Genomic DNA, 15,718 nt, shown 5'->3' with positions numbered 1-15,718 from the left:
TAATGGAAATATTGTTTGTTTGACTTTATACAGAGAGGACTTAGTTAAAACAAAATTTGTTTTGTTACACTATTAGAAAATTCCATAAAATTTTTTTTAATTTGCAGTCAAGTGTTGTATGGTTTAATACTTTAAATTTGACATAATGGTTAGGTTAGATTGGTTACTTATTGTAATTTGAAATGCATTGAGGACCAATGAAATTTCCTAACCAAACCAAAAATAAACAAGCATTCTCATCAGTTGGGTACTTTCGAACTTCTGTCTAACACAAACAAAATCGTTGTGCAGTAACAACTTTACTTCACCAAATTGTGTAATTAAAACATACAAAAAGTGTGATTACACGTTTAACAGCTAGCAACAGAAAATAACATTAAGTTTCACTATCACAGTATAGTACAAAGTACTCAGTTTGTACAAAAATGCATCTTTACTTACATTTTTACAGTGCTGATAAGTATTTGAAGAAGACAATTTTTATAGTAATAGTTCTAGAACTTGTCTAATTCGTACGTTTTTTAATAAGTCAAAATACAATAATTGAAAGTACGTACAATCTTTATGTATACTAAAAATGTACTTCAAAGGCAAGACCCCTACCAAATCCTTCACATAAATAATAACTTAATCTTCAAAAATATTATATGCATTGGATATTGGGTTATATTATTCTCATGCTGTTGGCACAAGCATGATTAAGCCTAAAATCAACGTACAGCATACCGGTGTTGTGCCAATAATACAGGGCGGCCACCACAAAAAAGTGCCACCATTGGTGAGAATGTCCGATAAAGTCGAATTTTCCTGCCGCCCACCTTTCCGGAATTTTTGTGATATAAATTAGGAAGGCGGTGCCGCTGATAGCGTACATTCCCAGTACTCTTGGTAACAGCAACTAAAGCCAAAATACTAAGAATGTCATCCGCATAAAAGTATAGACTTACCGTCACTACAGGGCTTTCAAACCAACCCATTGCGCAGGCCCAATGAAAGGTTGGAACCACTCCATAAGCCGCCCAAGCTACAAAAACTACAATTTTGATACTGTCGTTGACTCCAAAACTAGGAATCTGCAGAGCCATAGCGATGATAAAGATTATGGTAACGGACAACAAGTAGAAGCTTTGCAAGAACTAAAAATTAATTGTAAACTAGTTTAAACAGTTTTTTCTACATAAACCACTTACTGGTTCACACCAAAAGGCGTAATAAATCCCCGACACGTAGATTCCATACAAAGACAAAGCAATTCCGAATAAATCAAACGAAAGGAAATAGTGACAGTCTTCTTCCGATCGACAGCAGAAAGTGTGGTAAATGGCGGACATTGCCATGCAAGCCTACCAAAATTCACTAAAATTTACGTAGTCACATTTTAAGCACTTACTTGGAAAAATAGCAAAATTATAGCTACGATGATCTTGTCGCTTAGTGGCGCTTCAATTTTCAAAATCATTAAGTCGTAAATGGTCAAACCGATGAAGAGGATGAATCCAAAAATATGTGACCAAATGTTTATGGTTTCGTTCGTCCACCAGAATATACTGAAAATTATAACAAAGTTTAAAATAATACAGAAATTTAATTTAAGTGACCGTGATGTTTGAATATCTCAAAAATGTTAACTTAAGAAAGCACAAAAACAATTATTTATAATATTCATACATGAAAATATTTTCTTGTACTTATTTTGTTTACTGCCATAATAATCCTCAATTTAAGTAGGCAAACCTGTAATAAAACATCAAAGTCACCTTTCTTTGCATAACTCTGTAGGTAACAATCCCCTATATCCTTTTCTAATGTAAGCGTTGTGCTTCATATACTCTGGAGCTTCATCAAAGTTCAAAAGCCTCCGGGCCTTTTGGTAACAAACTTCATCACACTTCTCAGAAACTGTATCAGAATCATCGTCTCCCTCAGATGGTGTTAAATCCTCCAGGAGAGAATCAGTGTGGTCGTGCACGTGGGGGACTTCCTAAAATGTTAAAATTTAACCTGTTATGTTGGAAAAAACGTATAGTTAAAAGGTTAATGAAACTTCTAGTGTAAATTGTGTAACGATAACAATAACATTAATAGAACCGTATTGGGAATTGGCATTGACGCGTTTAGCATTCTAAATTGATTACAAATGTTCTTGTAATTGATATTTACGTGGTTCGTGACCCTTTATGGGTGACTTTGACCATGACCTCTTACCAATTTAGTATTAGGGCTTCGGAATCTTTAATCATTCAAAGCGTGAGTGATAGTGAAGACAACCAAATAAGAAAACCGAAAATGGGGCAAAAGAGGATTTACATAGCAAATTGTAGTTCAACTTTAAACAACGATTTTCACTTGAGTTTGTGTCAAATTTAATTAAAGAAACAGATAGAAAGTTACCAAACGAAAATATGAAATCGGCCGTTTACCTTCTCCGAGCTATCGCCGTAGGTTGAACAGCAAGTTTCGTTGTTCGACGAATCCCCCGACACCATTTCAGTCTTGGTACAAATAGTCACAGTCATATCTAATGGAAAAAGCTAATTAAAATGCAATGTCTAACTGTAAAATCATTTTCAAGTAGAGCAAATGCTGGTCAATTACAGAGATATTATAAATCAAACGCAAACATGAAACGATTTGCACTTTAGATTGGAGTTGAAGAAAGTTTGATAAGCTATTATATTGTAATAAAAAACTAAATTCAAGTGACTGATCAGATCTGCTTCTCACTCTATAGAATTACAAATTCTTATATTTCCTTAAAAAAAACTAAATTTTACTGTTTTTTTTTTCAAACTACTCACACCAACTTACAATTTGTTAACACACATGAAGACTGAACATATTTTTGAATTTTTAGACCTTACATTATTATTATTTCCACTAGGTTCAAGTACTTGGTAGGTTGAAAAAACTTTCTCCGAATTGATGGCAAATAAGCGTTTCTGCGTGTCATAACATCACATATTAAAATGACCGTCTTTTTGGTTACCACTGATGTGAAGCTTACGGTATTAATTACAATTTTTGCTAGTGCTAGTGCATGACCTATTTATTTGAAACTTATTACAACTATGTGCAAATTAATGATGGTTTACACTTACTTATTGGTGGTAACTAATTCCAAGAGCTTTATTCTTCAGGAACTGATTGGGCATTCGGAGGAAATGTAAACAGCTGAATGATTTAAAATCCGCCGGACTCTTATAACAACTTTCTACATGTCAGTACCATGAAAATGGATGGTACATGCTGCCCGGGCTACGGTCGTACCGCAACTAAATGATTCGTTAGCGAATGTGTAAAAGCGGTTTACTAAAGATGAACGTCACAAATGTTCCGGTCACAAAGTTTTTTAATGTCAACAGAAAATACCATTGTTTGTCAAGTAGATGTATAATAAAATTTCAGTGAGAAAGTTATTCAAAATTCCAGATAGAAAAATAATAAACACAAAAAACACAAAAGTAGAATATCTTTAAAATTGTAATTAAAAAATTCTTGTTATTCATGATGTGTTGGTATGATATTATGGATAATAATTATCATACAACATGTTCCAGTGCACTTTAGTTTTTTTTAATAAAAAATTTGTAAAAAAATGTTTTTGACATACTGCGCTATCTGTCGCTCACAACACAATCTACTATAAGATTGCTCATAAACCGAGCAATCAATCTCTTTTATCTTGTATAAGTGCGATTGTTCTGAGTGAAGTATTAGCGTCTAGATGGCGCCATATGCTTTATTTAGCTGACAATAGGTCTGTTCGCAGAGATAATGTCAGAGAAATCAATATATCTATTGGCCATAAGTCAAAAAACGTCATAGTCACTTGAGCATTTAACATCCAATCAATGAAACTTGACATTTACCGTTTTTGAGTTGGAAACCAGTCAGAGATTGCCTCTGCGAACAGACCAACAGACCTAATATCGAATTATTCAGGGTACATGGTACTTCTTCAGTTAAAAGAACTGTCTGAGAAATGTATTGTACTCTTCTAATAAAGTTGTTGTATGTGGAGATTATGTTGCAGATTTGCAATTCATACAAATTCAGAAACCATGTTTTAAAAAAAAGAAAATATATCTGAGTTCTCTTCGACACAAATTATCAATTTTTGATGAAAATAACGCAAACAACATGGTTTCACTTGTCTGCTGCGGACTTACCAAAATAAAGTTTTACTTTACCCTACTTATATTCGGTCATCCCTAATGTTTTCGTATTCGTAGTATAGAAATTATTGCCATATTGTGAAAAATGTTCTCAGGACAAATTCATTAGAAAACTATTCTTTTAACAAAATTTTAAATTGGAGTCTAAATACCATTTCTAAAAGCAACTTGGCAGATCATATATGATGACAAAAAGTAAATAAATTGTATGTAAAAGCTTCTGGTAACTTTAACGACCATCCTGCACAATTTTACTAAACACCTGAAGATTTAACATTTAAAACAAATATTACAACGTTCTGTTTTGTGTATTTTTTATGGGAATTGATTTTAACAATTTGCTTGGCATATAAAGTCTTGATGAACATGTAAAACTAGTTAACTACCTAAAAAAAATTGGGTTTTTTTTTAAAAGGTTCTTTTAGCAGTCATAACTTTTCAGCAATTCTACGAACGCATCCGTAATTATGAGTAGCATTTCTGCAACTCTTCATACTTCGACTAATTCGTGGCGATAAAAAAGCGAGTGCCCCTTTGGCAACATCGAAGTCGTCTCAAGGAACCGGTCCCGCCGCCCCCCGAGCCCCGCCGCCCGCGTGACTTTTTACCGTCGCGCGCTTCTTTTATTTCATTCTTTGCCTCTTTTCTCGTCCGCGACCAGGGCTACTCAAGTACTCACAGACCCAAAGGAGTTTTGGGAATACCTCCCCGGTACCACCTAAAATTAACTAAATGTCACAGTTTGAACGCTTTTAAAGGACAAATTGTGTCATTTAACTTGGGAGGAAATTAGGGTAGCTAACAGGAAGAGTTGGGGAGTGATTAGAACAAGATTGGATGGTAGTACCAACGGGTGCGCTAAAACTCCCTGAAGTGGGTACCCCCACCTGTTGGTACCACGCTTAACCGCCACTAATACCTGTGTGAATCGACCACGGCTTGTCTGCAGCCAGTCTATCAAATCATGACGATTTTTATGGTACTCTCTCGTAGATCGCGTACCGCGGAAACCAGCCGACAAGAAGTTCCTCCGTGGACTCGGTGGTCAACTTTGGTGCTTTCAAGATAATTTCGGTTTTGACGCGCCCTTAGTCCTTGGCCTTTGTTCCGCTTCAACTGCTGATCAATTGTAAGTATCCTTTTTTCGCTCGTTGAGAGCTTTTTCCGATGATATAATTGTTGATTACCGGGTCTGGTTCCTAAGCGGTGTTGGTTGTTTGCTTAAATTCGTTACGTGTTTTGAAAGCGTACCTAACTATTTAACCAATATTTTCGATTTGTTTAACACACTTTTAATGTGTTGAAGAGGTCAAACCTGTTTGTAACTTCTCATTAATTAGTTTTCTGTTATTGTCTTTCAAGAATAGAAATTTTGATGAAATGGTGTAACATCTTAAATTTTACATGTATACAGATGCTTCTTTCGAAAATTGTTGTTAGGCAACGAATTTTACGTACAGATAACTGCATTACCGGCACTCTGGTACCAGTCTGCAGTCTGACCTCTGATGCCATCTACATCTGACCTCTCAGTCATCATAAATTGTTAGACTAATACATTGAATCAGAAGCTAATTCAAGAGAGTAATTTCTTACATTTATTGTTACTTTTTACAAAATCCCTTGTTTTCCAAAGAGTTTGGAACATTTATGTAAAACGTTTTACATGAATTTTTCTGGGATGGAAAATAAAGAATCAAAGAAGAGCAGGTGGTTGGTCAAAATTGCTTTGGTTTCTACGACAGGTGTTCCAATGTTAAATATAGTAATAGATACGACCAAATTAGAAGAGTAAACCTAAAAGTCACCTGTTTCCTAACTCCTGAAAAAACTGATTGTACATGTTAGACATCTGTTTCCCTGTGTACTCCATCGTTCAGGACTGTTTTTGCATTATGCAGTTATATGAGATAACCTGCATCACTTTCACATTAAGAAGAATTGTCAATGAGTGTTTAATTTGCACTGAAACATTGTACTATGAGCCCAAAATGAATAGGAGCTTTTTCTTTAATTGTTTAGTGAAATAAACAATAATCTACATTTAGAAATATTAAAATTCTTATATACTTTATGCACATTTTGTCAAAACTCTGCTATTAGAAGTATGTGGGTTCTGCATATTTTATTGATAGTTAAGTACCACCTCAACATCCCTTAAGTCCAATAATTGTTATATATTTACTCAAAGTTTTATAATTTATCTGTTTTTAGTTTACTGTACTTAAGACAAACATATTCAGATTCTTCATTCGTTCCTCCTTCATCTTGATCATTCAAACTCTTATTTACCTCATCATATGATGGACTCACTAATTATCAATCTAACGGTAAGTCCAGATGCATTTATGTAAATCTCAGCACAGTGGATAATAAAACTATGTAGGTACAGTATTTACATCAGATGAATATGTGTAAAATAAGCAGAGGCATTGCCATCTAAACGTCGATTTAATTCGAAATAACAATTGTTACAAAAAGCAATATGAATGTTAGAGTTTATGTAGTATGCTGTTATTTACAATAATAGAATTTTAGGAGTTATCTGAGTAAATATTATTCTATACTATAACTGCTTGTTTACTCTATCCTGAGCAGAAGTAATAGGGCCCTAATGCTTGAAACTAGGCAACAAAATTCTCAAGAATCTGACAATGAAATTCATATAGTTTGACCAACAGGAGTGAGTTCTAAGTTAGAATACACAAGGTATAGAATAGTTAGTTATTAAACGGTAGCAATCACCAATGTTTTTCAGAAACCTAGAAGAACTTTATAACATGTTTGAAGTCAAAGTCTTATTGGTAAAAAAGCACTGCACTGCTGAACTTGTATACAATCATACATCTTACAAATTAAGTGTGTATCATACATTTTTGAGTTATGAGCTTTTTAGAAGTATTTCAGCATTATGTCAAATACTATAACCGTGTAACTATTCAAATTATGGCTTTTGGGGTAACCATCCAACATTATGTTTGAACTTGAATTATTCAATGGAGAAGTTTAACAAATTCACAAAATTTAATGCATTGAATGCTTTTGGTCTATTAATTAACTACACGTATCAATGCTTTGGCATCGATTGCTATCAAACGATACGACCATATCCATATCGGTACCATAACACGATGGTATTTGTATCGATTGTTTTCTGCGATAATAGTTTTACTAGTCCTAAAAGAGACATAAGGAGAACAAAAAAAGGTAGCTTCCTATTTCTTCACGAAAATGGTAAAGCCATAAAATGTTAATGAAGCGATTCGAATTAAAGAATAGACAATTTGCGGTGTTTACTGACGAAACAATCGCGACATTTGAAAGTCACGGCCGATTCCTTTCGTTTTTTGGTTTTGCTTTATTTTTGAGCAGGAAACCGGCAAATCAAAAAATTAGTCATAAACGTTATAGCTGAAAAGATGAGGTTTAACCGGGACAATATTATTTATCTGTTAGTAACAGTAGTTAAAACAACCGCTCGTGCATGGATTGCCAGTTAAATTTAGTGAAGATCATTTGCACACAACAAAAAGGCTAAATGGGCGCAGCAAAGGCAGGGCAGACTAAAACTGGGAGGTTGGAACCCACTTAAGAAAACGCTCTCACGAAACCAGGTTACACGCTACAGAGGCTTTCTCGCATAATTTAATATTCCCAGACGGAAAGTAAGACAATTATCTGTTGCAAAGAAGTTAAAGAAGCGGCCCAAAAGCCCTTGACGACTGAAACCAGTGGCCTTGAAAGGTTACCCCACCTGACGCGAACCACTGAAGCAACCGACGATGACCGTCAACTTGCAGTCTGCCTACTGAAGAAACAGAATGGAGACTTTTAGCGTGTACGCACCTTAAACACAACACCCCGTAAAAAAACAAACCTTGCAGCCCTTTGTTATTTTTTTGGTTGAGTTTACACGCACCAAATCTAGTCATTACACATCCTCGGTTGTAATATTGTTACAAAAGCAAACTTAATTTTTATACAAAATGACATCTAACGACCGTTTGGTCGTTAAAACATAGGAAACGTGACATGAGTACAAAACGACAAACTCTCCTTAAAGCGCGGTGACATTCTATCTTGTTTTGTGAAAGGACATTCTATTAGTTCAGTTCAGAGCTTCATGGTCAAGGTAAATGGCATCAGGTTCAACAATCCACGGTACCGTGTGGCCCACTCGTTATTCGTTCTTAAATAATTGCGGTCGATAATTTGGTGCAATTCGACTTTAATTAGTTTCTAATTAAGTGTGAACTATCGTTAGTCCACGTGCAAGTGACATAATTATTGTTCACGACAGTGTGTTAATTAAGTGTTAGTAGCCTTGACTACGGTTTTTTAAACATTTGCCTGATTAAGTTTGACAACTGATATCTAAGGTCTCTTTGCTATTAGGCAGGAGCTTTGCCTGATTGGAAGTACATAAAACTTCTGTTTGTTTACATTGTCTAGTATGTTGTAGAAATACCCAAATACAATAAAAGTTTTTTACCAAAACATTTATTGTATGAATTTACAATATTTTGGTTACTTCATCACAGCACTGTAACTGCATTAATGGAACTGGAAAATTGGAAAGAATCTGTGCAACGAGTTAAAACTTACAAAAAACCTTGATGTGCACTGCAAACAACTAGTTACAACACAAGAGTTTTCAACACAGGCATTTTTTAAATTGCAAGGTTATTTACATAAATAACAAAATGCTATGCAAAATACATAAACCCACTTTTTTTAGGTGGGATATTTTTGGAAGACTTTGGTTGGAGAATTTATCAATTTTAATGATTTTTGGACGTCTCTCTTTACATAACCAAGCCAAAGTTAAGGATAAAAAGAAGTAACTATTGAAACAAAGATTAGCTTTTAACAGCAAATATGTATAATTTGGCTTTCTTGAACCAAATCCAGAATTTTCTTAGAAATCAAGGGAACTGTTACCTAAGCCAACATTGTGGTTTTTTGGCCATACAGTGGGTCCAGGACAAGGATGACCACTGGAGGGATCTTGAAAACGGTTACTGATACAGCTAAATGAAAGAAAAATTGCCTATCATGGCCTTAATAATGTGATTTTTTGATTCCAACGTTTTGTCTTTGTGGAATCATACGGTTCTGATAATTTTTCGTTTTGGAGAAAAACTGAATTTTTGTCTTATTTTTAAGTTTAAATTAATAATAACCATCTAAGTTAATAAAATTATTTATGGGCATCAACCATTTTAATTACAAAATAAAATAAAAACTAAATTTCAGATCCGTAAGGCTTTCAGAATCTGATACTCAAAAATAAGAACCTCATTTGAAAAAATTAGATTAATGATGGTTCCGCAAAGACGAAACGTTAGAATTAAAAATAAACCACTTTAATAGTTGCTTTGGGAAAGTGTCATTAATTTTGATCCGGACATAAAACGTAGAATCCAAAAATTCACTTTTTTCAAAATATCTCAAAAACCAAAGAAAATTTCGACGTTTTCTAAATGTCATTTTAACAAGGTGATGATTGATTTCTTCTAAATTTTTCCCAAAAAAACGCAATTTTTCTCCCATTTAACCGTTTTCACGAACCCCATAATGGCTTTCCTTATCCTGGACACATTTATGGTATTTTTGAAGTTTGAATAGCAATTTTTACTATTTTACGATCCCTGAGATGGGGATTTACCACATTGGAAAATCTTCTGAGCAAGATTAAAATTTTGAATTTTTTCGAAAAAAAAAAGCTGGTGAAAAAGAGTAACCTTTTTGAATTTTGCTTAAATTTAGAACAAAATGGTATAAAAGATGAGCAAATGTGAACCTTGAAGGGTTCTCCAAGTATTAGCTAAGTTTTGGCAAGATTGCAAAAAACTTTTCTAAAAATATTTTCAAATTTGACTAGCCACCAAAAAAGTTACTAACAATATAAACTACAGTATTTACGCATATTTTCGGAGATTCCAGACTATTATGCATTTTGCCTTCAGCACCCTATTTACGTAGGCCGTTAATTTAACGAATTGTTATGTTAAGGGTACCTACACTATTTGTGATTGGTCAAGAAAAAGTAACAAATACTGTGGACTTACCATTAGGGGCGAATTACAATGGTTTGCAAAGTTTGTTATAATGGAAAAAACTTAATTTGGACAGTAAAACCCTGATAGGTTCTTCCTAGTGTCAAAACAAATATTCTTTTGTAATATACGCAGTAGCATGAAATTAACAAACATTATAATCCCGAATAACCAAAAATCCCTTACAACAATATTTTATTAATAACAATAGTAATTTATTACCTAAAAATTAATATAACCTTTATTACTTGTAGCATGTTTAACAACATAATTACGTCATGTGTCTGTTAAAGAATAAAATACTGTAACCCAGATTGAAGTATTAATTTATCATCAACCAGAAAAAATCTCTATATTGTTCAAAGTCCGTTGGATGACTTATTGCAGTAAACAATTAACTAATTAAGTTAATGCACCAATCCCATATGTCGATTACCGTCAACGGCGATCTTTCGAACAATATTTTTACTGCCGTTATTGCAACAGGCAAGGTCGGTATTAAAACGTTACAATGTTACAAAAGACATAAGTACTGTACACCTTTTGTTTGAATCTCATACATTACGAGTTTGAAGAACGTACCCACATTTTGTTGCCACAGCAAAAATGGTACTGGTGACAGTTCCTAACAATAGTTCGATACCCGTTTTAGACCCTGTAAACACCTTATATAAGCTTAGGGATATTTAACTTTTACTTTGTTGCATTGTTTACTAATGCTAATGATGATCGCCGAGTTCCCCACAAATTGCATTATACCATTATAAAAATAAAGGTCATCCATTCCACTGACTGTTACAGTTATGCGGATAATTGTCATTAAAACTGTTACTTTCAATCAGTCCTGGTTGATATGTGATGTAAATCCGCTTTAACGAACTTATAACACTACTGGTTGTTCAAAACTGAGGAAACAATAAATATGATTTGTACCTACATGCATCTAACATGAATAACTCGTGTTACTTAGAGTATCTATTAATATTATTTATATTGTACAACACGATACACTCCCGATAGATTCAATGACAAATAAACTGGCTTATATATTAATTTATCGACAGTTAACAACACCTTTTAATAAACATAAACGTATCTCTTAATTTTGCGGCTTTATAAATCAATAAATCGAATCAGCCTACTGAATGAAATAACTTATTCCGTGTCGGTCTTGACTTTCATTTCGCGAGGGCCACGCTTATAAAATAGATCAATCTATTACATTATGGTTCAATTGATTATATAACAACATTGAATTAATATCTGTAAATGGTAGATACTAATTTATTTTTGTTGTTTCCGTTTACGCTTAAAACGGGGGCTTGTCCTCAATATCAGGGTTACACAGCTCCTTTCCAGTCGTTAGATTATACAAATGAGTAAGTTGAGCTCATCAAATAGTTTATTTCCTCATAAATAACTGTTAAATGCATAAATAATCTAAATTGTACGACTACTTACTATAAGGCATGTAGTTTTTTATGTAATTACAAATAATTATTAAACCATGATGACAATTGTACAAATGACGAACATTTTCAAGTATAACCAAATGCTTGTTTCAGTCTTCTTCTTCACGGATATTTTTTTCGTGCATTTTAACAAAATATTCAAATTATAACCGAATGGTATAGCTCATGCTGAAGCAAAATACTCAATAGGGTGAAGCAATGACAAACATTCTAATTTTTAAGTTTACATAGGATGGATAGGATTTCTAAAATATTTCTGTCAGGGAAAGTGATATTCGGTAACACGATGTGCTTTGTTGTTTGTGTTTGTTGCTGAAAACTGTCCATAAAAAACACCGGTAAAATGAAAAAACCATGGAAAAACCAATTATCTCAACCAAATTGAAGCAAAACTTAATCAGTGAGTAATACAGTGGTTTTGCCAGCATATGTAAAAGTTTTGCCTTATCTTTGCCAAACGTGCTACTTTTCAATAAATATCTCTCCTTACCGTTTAGTTTGTATGGATATTTTCACACTTTCTACATCTGTTGCAATAATAATAATAATAAGTGACATAGACAAACTTCGTACACCAAAAAGATATTTCACAAATGTTTTGAAAACGTCAACCAACTAACCCCATTAGATTTTCATTTAATGGAAACTTTAAGTCTGTAGAAAAAGGGAAATCAGACTATTGTTTAGTTTTGTCATCTCTACAGAAATTATCCTAAAAATAAATGTATTTAGAGGTGAAAGTGTCTGTTCTAAGACGTCATCGAGTAATTCAGGATTTTGAAGAGATTGATTACATAAAAATTGAGCCAGGATTACTAGTATTGGTAATCGCATTTTCAAATACCTTGAACGCAATGAGTGTCATTTTGAGCAATAATTGTTAAAGTGGACAAGGTATTGTATTTCAATTTGAACGTGATATATCATTTTAATGTAATTTTAACAGCCTTTCATATTCAATAAAAAAACAACTTACAATGTTTTTATGACTGGCGGTGATCAGTGATTTTCAGCCACTGTGTATAATCTAGAACCAATTTTTTCTTGTAAGAGTTTGTATTAAAAAACATTAATTGTAGCAAAATCTCATTAAAAACAAAACGTGATTTTGAAATTATAAGAATTTACAGGATGTTCTACTTAAAATAACAAGGTTGCTGTTACTTTTTAATACAAGCGGCAACTTGGCAATGATAAAACGTTACTAATTATTTAAACACCCAAATTTTCACAATGATCATACCTACACATCTCCATAAACACCCTGTACTGTGTAGTCAAAGAAATTAAACATTGCTAATTTTCGTTAATTACGTTTGGTAAGCTACTTCCACCTACCAAGCGATATTTATTGGTATAGAAATAAACCATAAAAACTAACTAAACTAAGGTATTAACTTAAATCACTTACTAAAGTGAAAATCAATTCACTCGTGACGTCAATAGATCATTGACAGTATTCCCAAGGTTCCGAACACAATGCAACTAACTACATCTCTTTCAACTATCCAAGTGTTCGAGAAGTTGACTTTTAAAAAAGTTGACGCTCCAGTTTCAAAAAAAAGGCTACGCAGCTTAATAAATCGAATTGGTTCCGAGCGCGGTGCGTGAAATGGTACCGGCGAGTTCCCTAACAGCTCGTAATCTTCATTGTCCTTTAAGTGGTCAACGACTCTATGAAGGAACAGAACAGGTTTTCGTATTTTTAAACTCTTTGTGTAATTTATTAATTATTCCGTTCATAACTGGTATATAGGTACTATTCGAGTTAAGGGTGGAGTCGTGGTTAATTTTATTGGTTAATTTGACTGTTTTGTATCCAGTTTTAGATATTGGCGAATGTCAACAGCAAGTCCAGTAGAAGGTTAAGTGACTATTGGAACCCGCCAGACTTTACCGTGAAGCCGCCATAATGGACCTCAACCTTAATATTTTATAAATTTGTATTCTAGACTACAACACACAAACGTCGAGTGAAGGTCTGGTAACTGGTCGGCCGGTCTTCAACCGTGCAACCGACTAGGTACCACCAGAAGGTAAGTACACAATGTTTGACTTGCTGTTCTCGGAACCGGGCAGGGGACGTAAAGGCAAACATTCGTCTGCGCTAGGCTGGGAGGTAATTTTTACGTTTAACCGCCGATGCCTAATTAGTACCTAAGGGTCGTACCTTGTAGTGGTACACGACTAGTTAATAGGATAGTCGGCTTATGCCACCTGACGCAAGCGGCAACCTTGGCAGTCGTATCGGACAGTTTTCGAACTGTTGACCGTATATAAAAGAAGCTCCACACATTGGGCTATCCAAGTACCAGAGTTAACTTATTCAATCAAGGATAAAGAGGCATTCAGTGAGGAGTGGTAACTCCACCACCGTTGGCGTAATTTTAAACAGCCAGCGGTTGAGGAGTTCCTCAACCTCGCGCATGTTCATCTGGAACGAGCAAAGAAACATTATAGTATCTACTATTTGTATTAATTAAAAAACATTTAATAAACATTATTGGTGGTAAAAGAATATACATAAGAAATTACAAAAGGCAGTTAAATAAGTTGTTTATTATAGCAATACAAAAATATCTGTAGTATGTAGAGATTCGGTAGGTAGATTTGATAATCATTTTGAAGTTTATTAATTATACGCAATACATATGTACACTAAGTAAGATTCTAATGTATACGGTCTTAAAATTGTTAAAATTGTTACATTGAAAATAATCCCAAGCCGAACAAAATAAGTAGGATTTAAAAAAGTTTTAGTTTCATAGTCTCGGAAACGTGTATTAAGGTTCAAACACTGAAAATCATTAACATCTCACCACGTCTTCTTATTAATATGCGCATTTTAATTTACTTATTATAATATTAATGAAAGCATCAAAGTGTATAATTTATAACAGATACTCTGGTGAACAGAAACTAGTTTCTCTTTACAGTCACTATGGGGTGTAGTCACTGTTTAATTGTCAATATTTAGTGTACAAATATAAAAAAAATTGGTGAGAGAAGATGGTAAGAAGAAGAAGAAGAAGAAGAAGAATCAATACTCTCGACAAAGATGGAAGACTCAGTCTGTTGGAATAGATGTGGCGGTTTTTAGTACTTGTATTGTTTAATTTCTTTATTTTGTATGTTGTCACGCCTAAGATTTCTAGATGGTAATGCAAAATATATTATTTAATGTATTTACACCCTAAAGAGTTCATTGTTACGAGCCATCTCTCTTAGTAGCTTTTTGAATAAAGTTCATTGAGCCTCAGTCTTTCATTTATAGAAAGAAATGATCTTTCGTGTATGTAGTAAGGGTTGAAAAGGACAGAAAGACTATACCCTTGGGCCTTGATCATCATAATTAACAAGGTTGCTCTTGACAGTGAAAATATTAATAATTTGAAATGATGTTCACAGGTACTCAGGGTCAGCACAAAGTATATCAACTTTCTTATTTCAAACCTAACACCCTGTATATTACTTCAGATTTTAAGAGTACTCATAAAGACCAATTTATGAATTACTACTTTTACAACATTTTTTCTGAGTCAAAAACACCATTTAATGTAGTACAAAAATTTGATTAATTTTAGGACAGGAAAAATTGATAACAATTTTACATCATAATGACGTTATAGTTAATATTGTTACTCCTACCATTGTTGTAGGTGGGTAAATATTTCAAAAAACATGAATTTTGAAAATTTAAATAGTCAAATAGGTACATAGGAACTCTCTTATTGGAATTTTTTTACATCATTCCCTCAAATAATATACAGGGTATTAGGTTTGAATTAAGAAAGTTGGTATACTTTGTGACTGACCCTGTATACTTGCAAACCTCGTCTCACCTTCATGTCATGTGCTTTTATTTACTATAACAATATGAAAACTTTGAGAAAAATAAAATCAGTAGTTTTCGAGATATTTGCATTATTCCAGACTCTTGCTTTATCCAGTTACATAACTTTTTTGTAGTAATTAAAAAAATATATATAATTATAAAATTACGTTCAATTTT

At 33.5% G+C, this 15,718-nt stretch overlaps 1 protein-coding gene across 1 annotated transcript; it reads right to left on the bottom strand.

The window, feature by feature from the left end:
- Positions 1 to 501: 501 nt before the first annotated feature.
- LOC145730598 (progestin and adipoQ receptor family member 3) lies at positions 502 to 3,287 on the bottom strand. The gene is made up of 7 exons (XM_081981885.1): positions 3,099 to 3,287; positions 2,421 to 2,518; positions 1,758 to 1,981; positions 1,391 to 1,547; positions 1,191 to 1,343; positions 948 to 1,136; positions 502 to 898 (listed from the first exon to the last, which is right to left on the bottom strand). Exons 2-7 carry the CDS (start codon positions 2,514 to 2,516, stop codon positions 665 to 667), a joined length of 1,053 nt encoding a protein of 350 aa, XP_081838011.1. The 5' UTR covers positions 2,517 to 2,518; positions 3,099 to 3,287; the 3' UTR covers positions 502 to 664.
- Between the last annotated feature and the right edge of the window lie 12,431 nt (positions 3,288 to 15,718).

Source organism: Ips typographus, linkage group LG6 (genome assembly GCF_016097725.1).
Source record: "Ips typographus isolate SLU linkage group LG6, UJ_Ityp_2.0, whole genome shotgun sequence".
Lineage (NCBI taxonomy): Eukaryota > Metazoa > Arthropoda > Insecta > Coleoptera > Curculionidae > Ips > Ips typographus.
Note: the sequence above shows the minus strand (reverse complement) of the source record. Positions and strands in the feature narration are given on the sequence as shown.

What these genes read in the sequence shown, in the direction of transcription:
- LOC145730598 (XM_081981885.1), bottom strand. Translation starts at nt 2,516, where the DNA reads ATGACTGTGACTATTTGTACCAAGACTGAAATGGTGTCGGGGGATTCG. An exon ending in ACGGCGATAGCTCGGAGAAG is followed by an intron (nt 1,982 to 2,420) that starts GTAAACGGCCGA and finishes TTAACATTTTAG; the next exon opens with GAAGTCCCCCACGTGCACGA. An exon ending in TTGAAAGCCCTGTAGTGACG is followed by an intron (nt 899 to 947) that starts GTAAGTCTATAC and finishes TTTTGGCTTTAG; the next exon opens with TTGCTGTTACCAAGAGTACT.